The sequence below is a fragment of the Quercus suber genome, unplaced genomic scaffold, assembly GCF_002906115.3.
Source record: "Quercus suber isolate HL8 unplaced genomic scaffold, Cork oak 2.0 scaffold_423, whole genome shotgun sequence".
In the NCBI taxonomy this organism is placed as follows: domain Eukaryota; kingdom Viridiplantae; phylum Streptophyta; class Magnoliopsida; order Fagales; family Fagaceae; genus Quercus; species Quercus suber.
The window spans coordinates 349194-361510 of NW_027069874.1; the positions used below are offsets into that span (position 1 = coordinate 349194).

Genomic DNA, 12317 nt, shown 5'->3' on the forward strand with positions numbered 1-12317 from the left:
CAACCTTGAGTGACACTGAACCTGAGGATGATTCTGACAATGAGGATGATGGAATCTTAAATGCCTTCATTGCCACAGTCAATCCTCCTGAAGGGATTGTTGAAGACATGGACGAAGAAAACGAATTGGTGGATTTTAAGTGTGAGAAGATGGATGATCAAGATGATATCCATACTGCCTATGGGAAACTATACAAGCTGTTTGAGAAACATGAAAAACTCATAGGCTGGCCATCAAGAAACTTAGTGATGTGGAACTTGACCGTGAAGAATTGTCCACAAAGTTTGATGAGGCTAATCAGATTATTGGAGTACTGAGGTTTGAAACAATTTCTTGCTGAGAAGACCAAGAAGCTTGAAGTGAAGTTGTTTCAAGTCAGAGCTCAATTGGAGAGGACGTCAAGTGCGAAACTTAACGAGATGCCCAGCATTCAGAAATCTGTTTCGGATCGAATAGGTTTAGGGTATGGTCTTTCTTCCTCTAATATTGTTTCTACTAGTACTATTGTTTTTGTTCCTCCTACTAATAATGTTGAAATTGAAAACAATGTTGTTAAAAATGAATTAGCTAGTGAGAACTTAGACAAGGGTAAATCTATCTTTGGAGTGCCCCCTAAGCTTGAGAAGAAAGATGCTAAAAACCCTAGGGCTAAGAGGGCTAACTCTCAAAAGCCTAAACAGAAGAAGCAGCATCTCTGTCATCATTGTGGTGTTGTCGGTCATATTAGACCAAATTGCTATAAGTGGTTAGTCACTTAACAAAGCAACGACATGGTAGCATCTGGAAGCCAAAATCAGCTTCAATCCTTTCTTGCTCCTACTGGAGATCTTTTCAAAGCTCTCATGTTCCTTTCGAACTTTAATGGTTTCAATTCTTCCCCCTCACCGCCGGTTCAAGAGTTTAATCAAAGGAAATGTTCCTCCAAGGTGTGGAAGGAAAAGGGTTCCAAGTGATTCTATCACTCTCTTCTCTCTCTTCATGTTTTTGTTTTTGCATAACTTTTGTGTTTTGCTTTATTGTTTTGAATCAGTCTAGTTTTATGCTTTGCCTCGCTTAACATGTTTTTGTTTGTTTGTTTGTTTTCAATTTTATTTATTTTGTTTTTCATATAAAAATTTTAAAAAAAAATTGAAAAATTAGAAAAATACAAAAACAGTGTATGTTTTGTATACATTGGTACTTGTGTACCTTGGATGGCCATTGAAATAAATTTTTCCAAACTTTGTATCTTTTGTAACTTAGATGAGCATCTCTATGCACAGCTAAGCAAGTAAGCTTTGTGGCTTGTGTTTGTGATGAGTAAGGTTAAGTGATCTCTTATACTTAACACTCATATCACTCTTTTTAACAGGAAGAACTAGAAAATCCTAAGAGAAAGGCATAAATAACCATCTCATCACTATTGCCCACCAATCATGAATGACATCTGTATGTTTCGGCATAGCAAAAGTGCAATATCAATGACATTTGTGTGCTTCAGCATAGCAAAATTGGAATGTCAAATATCATTGGGTATTTCTTTTCTCTCTCTTATATGTCCATGCATGATATGCTTATTAAAAAGAAAAATATGCAAAGAAAAATAAAAAGCAAAAAGATCAAAAATGCTTTAAATATGATTGTAAGCGTGTATTCTATGAGATGAGGGAGTTATAGGATGTACCTCGAATATGATAGTCCCCATCAAACATTTATGATTGCGTGTGAGTTAAAGTGATTTTCTCATATCTCAAATTATCATAACATGTATGCACTTACGCAATCTTGCAATGTTTTTTTACACACAACACGCAATATTCTTTGCTACTCTTGATACATGTGCAAGTACAATGTGATTTGGCCGTCACAAGGTTCTACATGTGTTAATGTATGCTCATTAAACTGTCTTGACTGTTTTTGAAATATAAAATTGGTTAGACTTACTTAGTGTGTGTGTGTGTGTTTTTGGGATCCATGTGCTTAAAATTGTTGTTGAGAGATGATTTTGAGAGCTTAATATGTTGATTTGATCATTGGTTGAGTTGCATGCTTAATTGCATTCATGACTATGTTTTTCACTTTTCGAAAAACTGTTTTTAAAAGCTAGCTCGACCACTCCTCGACACCTGGCTATCTGTTAAGATCCTTAGCTTTTTCTTATCGCAATCTCGACACTTCCTCGACAGATAGGTGGATCGATTAAGAAAGTTTCTATCCCTTCGATAGCTTCTCAACAGCTGGTGGATCAATTGAGCTTCTGTTCTTGTGTCTTTGCTTTGTTCCTCGACACATTCTCAATAGCTTCTTCTGCCGACATTGTTTTTCTTAACACCTTCCTCGACAGATTTCTTGACACCTCTCGATCAATTGGGATCCTCTTGCATGCATTTATATGGATTTCTTGTGCCCCCTTGATCATCTTTATGTTTCTCGGGTGAAGCTTTTTAGCTTCTTGTACCCTTGGTCAATCATAACAAAAAGGGGGAGAAATACATGCCTCTGTTAGGGGGAGATGTGTTTCATCTTGTTAGAGGGAGTGCTTACTTCCTTCTTCTTGTACATTGGGTCTTGTGCCATTATTAACATACATTGTACTTATTTTCTTTATTTTCAAGAATATGTGTTAGGATAGATTTTATTGTATTCAACAAGTGAATATGAGTTGAGTGATTTATGACTTCTCTTTCATTTGTTTGTTGTGGTTTTGTCATGGATTGCCAAAGGGAAAGATTGTTAGGACATATGTGTTTCTCTTATTAAGAACATATGTAATTCTTTTATATAATTGGCTAATCATTTGATAAAACGCACTTTACTTGTAATTGGGTAGATCTAGGTATTCTTAATACTTCAAGAAACAAGGTTTCAAGATCAATTGTTAAAGCAATTCAAGTCTGTCCAAGAAACAAGCTGAATAGTGCAAATTCATTAAAGCTCGACAGCTGCATCTATTGGGCTTAAGAAAACTATTTCAGCCCCGTGTGCTCAACACCTACTCGATAGCTACTCGACAGCTCCTATCTATCGTGATTTAAGAATTTCCGAATTCTGATATGATTTTCTTGGGATCTGTGAATGTGTCTTTGGGCCTTCTTTTCTCCTAACCCTAGACATATAAAAGGATTATTTGAAAGGCCGTCAAAGAGTTCACAAGTTGCATAAGCATTGAGAAAATTTTGCTCAAGCAAATTGTGACCGGAGACAGAGTTTTGCCCTAGTTCATCTCTTCTAAAGAAGTTGCTGTATTTGTACACCGTAGGGTTTTGTAACTAAGCATCTTCTTGATCTTCATTGTGTGGATGAACTAAAGAACTTTTCAACCAACAATCTTCTCTAGTTGGTGATTGAAGTGGCGTACTGGGATTTGCGCAATTGGTTAGTCACGTACTTAGGAGCCGTGCATCAAAAGGATAAATTGTTACTACAGAACAAGTCCAATTGGGTATTGGGGTAATAGTTCAACTGTAGGTTGGTATAAGGTACTGAGATTCCTTTACTTGTAACCGCTTGTTGTGATAATAGTGGAATTTCGGGAGTGTTGACCTTAAAATCACCCGGTGGGGTTTTTGCCATGTAGGTTTTCCCTATTCGTAAACAAATCATCATGTTAATTTATTTTCTGGTGCATATTTTAGTTATTGGTGATTTGTTTGTGCTACCACGCGCTTTACATGTTAATTTGATTAATTAATAAATTTGGGTAATTAATCAATTAATATATCACAAGGGGTTAATACGTTTTTGGCCTATCACTTTTCATGAGTACTTATTTTTGATGTTGCATCTTTCATAATAGAAAAGTGCTACGTTTCTCCTCTCTGCCCTACCTACAACCTTGCAGGTAAATTTTTTTTTTTTTTCATCAAATTGAATAGATTTTGTGTATTTGTTGCCTTTTTATTATATATAATATGATTTTTATCAACAAGTTTTATAGATAGACTGAAATTCTATGTTTAATTACACCTTTTAGTGTTTTTTTTAGAAGTCAATATTGCAAGCAATATATTTGTATTTTTTTAATTTCTTATTACATGATTATTTGTTGTTGACATCAATATTTTATAATGGATTTAATTTGTTATGGCTTTTGTTTGGTGTTTTGTTCCATGTAATCTATATTCTTTAATTAAAAGCAAAATTTGCTGTCAAACATGAAATTGGATATGAGAGAATCCATCTGTCCAAATTTTTATGTAAGTTTATCTTTACTTAACTCCCCCTTTTTTTTTTAAACTCAAAAACTTGGATATTTTTTCATTAATTAATTGAGGTTTTGGCTTAATTTTGTTTTCAGTCGTTTCAATTATTGAATTCATTATATTTTATGATAAAAAAAATATATATGTGATCTTAAAGGCTAAAACACAATACAATTACAAACATTACTTTAAGTTATGGTGTTATATTTATTTATTAGTACATTAGAATGTTACATTAAGTTAGAGTATTATATTTTTATTTATTATTAATTTGGAATGTTACATATGGATATATATGCTAGTTTAGAGTTGATATAACTTATAGCCATTTGAATAAAATCAACACTAAAACAAATTATTTAAATATCAAAATAAGAAATAAAAATTAAATTTCTTTTAAGTGTACAAGTACAATTTATTTTTTAATCTTAAATTTTAAATTAATTCTTTTTTCATTTTATTTATTATTAAATTTAATTATATTATTAAAATATTTTTTTTATTAAGAAGTGCATCGCGGACATAATAATAGTTGATTACAAAATTCAATCACTGACTATGAGATACAAGTAAGTAGAAGAAGAAAATTCAATAATAATAAAAGAGAGATCCCTCCTCGAGGACCTCGTGGATAATATTTATTTATTTATTTTGTAATAAAATTTTCTTATAGAATTTTAAATAATAAAAAAATCTCCATCATTGTTTGTTGAGTCAGATCTGATACGAGTTAGTTAGAGGAGTGGATTAGAAGGACAAGTCGTTGGCGCCTATAAGTCAATTCCTCACATATATGTATTAACATTATCTCCTCATCCATCCGTATCATGCCAGCTTAGCACCTCTTGCCTATTTGGTATTAAATAATAAAGAAAAGATATTTAGTAAATTAGTATCAAATAATACTACATTATCGGTATTAATATCTAATAAACATGAGATATATTAAAAAAAAAAAAAAAAACCACTAACAAACCCGCTGTTTTCAAATGTTCTGTTGTTCACATCCTCTTCCTAATCTTTTCAATCTAGAATTCAATTTTTTTTTAATCAAATTATTAAAAATAAATAATCTTTTTTACGCTCAATTTCACAAATATTTCTATCCGCACTAGAATAGAAAACCAAGAAAATAAGCTCCATACCCAACAACATATTCATTCCCAAAAAACACAAATAAGAAAAAAGGCCGACTGGCGGCCTAATTTATATTACTATTTCGTTTTCAAGTTGCTTGCAATTGCCATGATGCCAGCCATTATAATTTTTTTATAAACGTGGAGAGAGAGAGAGAGGATATATTTGAAAGAAGGGGGTGGGGGTTGGAAATGTGATAATGATATAAACATTTGGGTTTGGAACTTTGGTTTGGTTGATCGTTTGTTGGGTGTGTTGCTTTTGAATTTTTTATTTATTTATTGATGATTAGTTCGTCTTCTGTTCTTGCAATTTGCAAGGATGCAGCTGGAGTCGCAGGTATTATTCTTCTATTACTCTCTTTGTATTTTCTGGGTTTTTCTTTCCATTGTGACAACTTAGCTGAATTATTGGTTTTGGGAATTTTTCTTTTCTTTTGGCTTTAAACCAAAGAGAGTCACATTAAAACAACAGCAACAAAGCCTTTTTCCCAGAACAAAGATAACACACCATTTTTCTATGGAATCCATTGGTTCCTGTTCTACCTGCTTCAATTTTTTTTTTTTTAATTACGTGAACAAAGACCAAGTTTTAATTTTCTGGAATTGGGAGTTCCTATCATTAAGAAACGTATTGGTTATTGTTCTAATGGCTTTAGTTCTAGTTTTTTCATGCATTCTTAACATAGATTGAAGAATAGGAATATCGATATTCATTAGACATTTTGTTAAGAAACTTATCGAACCTTCTTGGGGTTTTGTTGAAAGATGAATAAAGCGGTTGATAATTTCAGAAGAATCTTTTAAGAGTTGCCCGTAGTTGTGGGAGTGCACATTATGTTTTCTGTTATTAGCATAATCCAAATATTTATCCTGATTTTGGTATTTGAAAGCAAAAAAAGAACTACTGATCTTTGTACCCTTTGATTCAGCTTTCTTAAGTACTAGAACCTTGCATGATTTTGAGGGTCATATGCTAGAGTTGTTGGCTTCTAAAAGGAAGAAGTAGTTATATTGCACTGATAAAAAGAATCCATCTAGCAATTATGAACTAGTAAAATTAGAGCCCAATGTGGGTATTGAATTCTGTGGCTTAGTCTAGAAGTTGAACACGTGTTCTTCTCTTTTTCTTTTTCTTTTTCTTTTTTATTTATTTATTTATTTTTACCTTCTTATGAAGCACTAGAGTTCTGAAATGTAGGATTAGTGCATCTCTATTGGCTACTGAAAGCATTGGTACATAAGGAACGTTTCATTTGATATACAAGTTTTACTATAGTTTCACTTCAAATACATGCTGCACTGGGGTTGCTTTCATATGCACTTTTGGCAAGTGCTGAGGGGAGTCATGTTTAGACACTCTTTAGGAAATTTGGGCTCTGGGGCTTGTTTAATGTCAATATTATTCCCAAGAATTAGACTGGAAATTTGAGTATATCTACAAATGAATATGGGGAATAAGAGCAGCAGTGCATTTCAGAAAAAGGAAACAGATGTGCTTTTATTCTAACAAATTTGGAACCATCAAAGATTTGTGTGTGTGGAGGGGGTAGGTAACCGTCAAAATTTTAATTGGCTCTTAACTACAACATTCAAGATAGTTATGAAAGATTGGATTTTATGAGATTAATTCTTTTGTTGCACTAATCGGAATATAATGGTTAATATCTTAGAATTATGATATGTTAATATACACATTTATCTGTTGCAGGGAACATCTTTGCTTTTGGGCTGTTTGTATCCCCTATGTAAGTTTCAGACCTGAATAGGCTTCCTGTTTTATAGGACTTTTAAGAGGAGAAAGAGGAGCATATAGATTATACTATATTTCATCCCCTAACTAGTTTTTTTACCCCCCTCCCCCCAATAACAACAAAAAATTCAGGCCCACTTTTAGGAGAATTATCAGAAACCAGTCAACAGAACAGTTCTCAGGGCTGCCGTATATATATGCTCTTTTGAATTGCTTGCTCTGCATGTGGTACGGCACCCCCATCATATCTTCTGACAATGTATTGGTTACAACTGTCAATTCAATCGGTGCAGTTTTTCAGTTGATCTACATTATACTCTTCATAGTATATGCTGAGAAAGTGAAAAAGGTTAAATACACGCAAACTTGATATTATGATGAAATTCCTGAAAGCATTTTGTCTAATTCTAAACTGTCATTCACTTTCCCGTTAAATGTTGCTGGCAGTTGAGGATGCTTGGTTTGTTGCTGGCAGTTTTTGTGTTGTTTGCAATTGTAGTGGCTGGAAGCTTGCAAATGATTGACCATATGATGCGGTGGATCTTTGTTGGATCACTGAGTGGTGCTTCCCTTGTGTCAATGTTTGCTTCTCCATTGTTTATAATTGTAAGTTTTATTTCAGGCATTTGCATACCTTTTGCTAGAAATGGTATGTCTCTTTAATTGCTTAACTTTTGATGACTTTTTGTATGTTGTTATATCCTTCAGAATTTGGTGATCCGGACAAAGAGTGTAGAATTTATGCCATTTTATCTCTCCCTTTCCACCTTCCTAATGAGCTCATGTTTCTTTCTATATGGACTGTTTAATTATGACCCATTCATTTATGTAAGTTTCCCTCAGCACATTGTTTGCTCCTCTCTCTCTGTCTCTGTCCCTCTCTATTTTCTAATTTCTTTGATACCAATACTTTACCAGTTCAGTTTTTTATATGTGGGCTTGTGTATTTTCCCACGTGTAAATATTTTATTTCTGTATGAATTTCAGGTCCCAAATGGGATGGGAACCATTTTGGGGATTGTACAATTGGTCTTGTACTTCTACTATAGCAACAGATCAAGAGAGGATTCCCGAGAACCTTTGATAGTGTCATATGGATGAGTAGCTGATGACAGGCAAAGGTAACGACACAGATGCATTGTTTTTGCTTGAGTGATTAGGTCATTGTTTTTATCATGTGAGATGATTCTATTCTCTGTGGTATTACTGTGATGGGAAGCCCTGCTCTACTCTTTCCTTGTGTGGACAAGAAAGACCTTTCAGAGTGATCAAATTTACTGTCCAATCAAATGGGTGTTATGCTCCTCTTGTTCCACACACGCAGAAGCAAACTGCTTCAATTAGCTCAAATGTGTGCTTGTAAATTTTATTTGCAGTTTAATAATTGCATTAGTGGGATCTGATTTTTTTATTATTAATCGGTGAAAGCCGATGCTGTTTTTGTACAAGAAATAAGAAGGCAAACTGCTTGAAATAAAGAATGGTGGAAGTTCCAACTTGAAACTAAAGCCATTTCTTGAGCCATTCAACCTGCTTCCTTCCCCCACTGTCTCTATCTGTCCTTGTCTGTTTGAGCATCCATATACATATGTATGTATGTATGTGTGTATGTATATTTGAATCACCCTGTCTTTTGTTTCCTTTTCCTATTCTCTTTTCCCCCTAAATGTGTTTCTATATAAATATGTGGTTTCAAAATGTGTCAAAGGAAAAGATCATCAAATCAGCAGTACTTCATAGTTGGCTGATTGCAATTGCCACAGAAATGTCTAAACCTGTAAAGCCCTTTTTTGATATGGCTTTCAGCTTGCACTATTGATATAGATGAAATAATACACTATCGGAGATCCAAGCACTGGCGTGAAGATCTGCACGCCGCCTGCTTGTCAATTGCTTGTATTATTGAGTGCTGTGGTTTTTACTTTGCTTTCTCAAATCACTGGTAATGTTATTTGTAATTTTACATACCTGCTTACAGTTTGTGTAAGCTAAATGTGTTAGATTTCTTGGTTGGCCTTATATTTGAAATTATTTTCTAGACTACAATTTGAATAATCTCTCTCACATGTTAATCGGTTGATTTCTCGTATGACTTTTGATCAACATATTGCTGTTGTTTTCCCTTTTTCCTTCTCAAGTGACTGCTATGTATAACTTTTTATTGCAGATTAACTGCTTGCCAATTAAATATGCTTATACCTCTCTTGATTCTCTTGCTATTCGGTTTTGGGCTTCAGAAAGCTCCAGTTACCCTTTCATTTCTGAAATTACTTGCAAGATCCTGAATGATATGCCTAACATGTTAAATTGTTGATTATCATCACCATGCAATGACTACTATTTTTTGCGTTAAAAGTTTGATGAGCTTTAGGTAGCTGTAATTTATTTGTGCCTCAAGACCTAGATGATAACCATGTATTTTTCAAATCTCTGAACTGTCTAGAGCATTAATAAAAAGAATGACATGGCTTAAAAAGTTACCATTAGTTTTTGAGTGGAGTGTGCGGTGCGTTTTTAGATTAGAACCCCATCTTCTCTCCCCTGAGTTTGTGTTTGTTTTTAAATAATAAATAAATAAGACACAATAGATTGTCTATAAGAAAGTAAGAAAGTTAGTGGAAGAAAGTGAAATTCATAAAACTTTCAAGTAGGTGTGGCATTACTTGTTCTTTAGGGGTTCATTTTAACCCCCTAACTTTAAAAAAGAAAATTATATATACAAAATATTTTTTATTTGTTTAATTTACCTTTAAAAATAGTTTTGCATACCCTGACTTAAATCTTACATACTTTGATACAGATTAGATGAGTCTAAAACCAAACAACAATGCAAATCAACTCATCCTAAAACCGACCAACAATATATAGCACAAATCTCTCTCTCTCTCTCTCTCATGAATCTCTTTTTTCTATATGACAATTAGTATCTCTAATTCTAAGAGTAAAAGGTGAGCGTTTGTGAATTCTCTTTTCATTATAAATTTATATATTATTTGTGTGAGTATGTGTCTGATGCTGATTATGTACATTATTTATTATTATAACTAGTTGTGGACTCGTGCGTTGCGTGTGACTATTTTTTAAGGTGGTCTCATTATTATTATTTTGTAATTTGAACTAATTTAATAAAAAGTAATGCATTTCATAATCATATTTATCACAATTTTTTTTTTTATTATTGTAGAATTGTTTTATTTAAAATTTGAAACCTTAATTCTACCATAGTCAATTGACTAATTTTTACATATCTAAGTCAATTAAACACATTTTCCATGCTACATGTAAACCTTCTTTTCCACAAGGGTTGAAATAATGTGGGTAATATTTTTTTTCTATGGTTTAAAAAAAATAAAATAAAATTCACCTTGTCTTGATGTTTACTAAAAATTAAATTTGGCGATTTTCTTTCAATAATTGTGAAAATTCCAAGCAATAATTCATAAGGTAATTCAGCTACATGTTTAGGCTTTGATTGTGTAATTTTATGATTAATTTGGGTTGTAATTTATAAGTTGAATATGGTGGTATATATCTAAAATGGTCTAACTCTATAGTTTATGTAATTAACTATAGTGTTGTGTGTGATTTATAGAGTAGCGACAATTGTAGTAATTAAAAATTGGTTTTTCACTGTCTTTTAAGTTAATAAAAACCTTACATATACTTTTACTTTTTTCAAAAAAACCTTTAAATATTTTTTTAACGCGAATCTTTACATATACCTTAATAAGTAAACTCTATACCTTTCATTTTCTTAGATGCATAAAAAAAGACATTTATTCTATAATAATAGTGGCTAATTAATTTATCCATGATCTCATTTATAATGTTTCTTACTATTATCATATTTTACTGGCTGGTGATTTTCATAGTAGAGGCATTAAATGAGAGTTAAATTCTTAGAACATTTCATTAGATTTTAAAAGTCGTGGTGTGTGATAAGCATTTAAATTTTTTTTTTTAATAATTTATAAATAATGTTAAATGAAATGTCAAAAAAAGGATTTTGAAAATTTTCATCTTTATTTATTATATATTTCTATTATTACTGAAGAATGTCTTCCTTTTAGTTTTGATAATAAATATGATTTTCTAGATTAGAGTTTTATTAGTTTCAAGTTTAAATCTTGTACGATTGTAATTAATTGTTGATTATATGATTTAATTAAGTGAATTTAACGATTTATTTATTTGCATTGTAAAGTTTTTAATAATATTCGTAAGTTCATCTTTAATTAATTTTTTACTCCTTTAGCCGTTAACCTCTTTGTTTTCCAATTAACGGTTACTAATTAATTTATTTAATTGACGTTTGATTTCTTTTACTAATCTTTTTCTCTGTCTCTCTTTTCGTTAACATCCTATTTTTTTCCAAATTTGATGATAATTCTAATGTACTAAATATGCATATTGTAACATGTATTTTTATTTTTATTTTATTTTGTTTTGTTGCCATGAAGTTAGTATATCCATAACTATTAGTTTATTTTATGATATGTTTAGTTTGATATTATTATTATTATTATTATATATTTAGTGTTTCTAAAATAGCATGTGTTTTGTATTCTCTTTTTTTTTATTCATGCATTGTAACATTTTATGGGACTACTTTATAAGAAAATTTTTTATTGTCTTTTATTTTTATTTTTTAATTGAGTGTTTCTAAATTGATATTTGTTTTGTATTTCATTTTTCCATTGATGCATTGTAACATTTCATGGGAAGACTTTATAAGAGCAATTTTTATTTATTGAATTTAAAAAAATATTATATTTTTAATTTTAAAAAAATGAGACAAAATATAAATAATTATGATATGGAGGATGTTGCTAAAGTTAAATGTAGAATAAAATAAGATGAGAAGAAAAATAGTAAAAATGAAATGTAAAGCAATAAACACCATATTATTTTAGTTATGCTATGTAATAAAATAATATTATTTTTTTATATACTATCTTTATAATGTAATAATATAACATTTAAAAACCAATGAGAATAAAATAAATAAATAACATAAAACATAAAACTAAATCGTATCAAGCTGGATTAGCAGTCAATTCCAATTTTAGTAAATTGATAATGACATAGCTGTTGACATGACTTAATGTGAGTGTAGCAACATTAAATGCCACGCTTCAGTTTTTAGTAATATATAGATATAGATGTTATTTGTGTGAATGTGTGCATGTATTAGTGCATAATGTAAATTTATATAATTTAATAATTAGTAAATATAGATGGTTTATT

General features: G+C 31.3%; 1 protein-coding gene across 4 annotated transcripts; it reads left to right on the top strand.

Moving 5' to 3' along the window:
• The first annotated feature begins 5178 nt into the window (after window positions 1–5178).
• On the top strand, window positions 5179–10218 carry LOC112024547 (bidirectional sugar transporter SWEET2). 4 transcript variants are annotated; one of them, XM_065761628.1, is made up of 7 exons: window positions 5179–5657; window positions 7029–7065; window positions 7203–7419; window positions 7518–7676; window positions 7779–7898; window positions 8058–8191; window positions 9871–10218. In XM_065761628.1, exons 1-6 carry the CDS (start codon window positions 5603–5605, stop codon window positions 8169–8171), a joined length of 702 nt encoding a protein of 233 aa, XP_065617700.1. In that variant the 5' UTR covers window positions 5179–5602; the 3' UTR covers window positions 8172–8191; window positions 9871–10218. The 4 variants fall into 4 exon arrangements, with proteins under 4 accessions (XP_065617700.1, XP_065617699.1, XP_065617698.1 ...); XM_065761627.1 differs by lacking the exon at window positions 9871–10218 and adding an exon at window positions 9238–9548; XM_065761626.1 differs by lacking the exon at window positions 9871–10218 and adding an exon at window positions 8877–9175.
• The last annotated feature ends 2099 nt before the right edge of the window (window positions 10219–12317 follow it).

Coding starts and splice junctions, on each gene's coding strand:
- LOC112024547 (XM_065761628.1), top strand. CDS start 5,603: ATGATTAGTTCGTCTTCTGTTCTTGCAATTTGCAAGGATGCAGCTGGA. Junction 7,420..7,517: donor ATGCTGAGAAAGTGAAAAAG/GTTAAATACACG, acceptor TGTTGCTGGCAG/TTGAGGATGCTTGGTTTGTT. Junction 7,677..7,778: donor CTTCTCCATTGTTTATAATT/GTAAGTTTTATT, acceptor TATATCCTTCAG/AATTTGGTGATCCGGACAAA.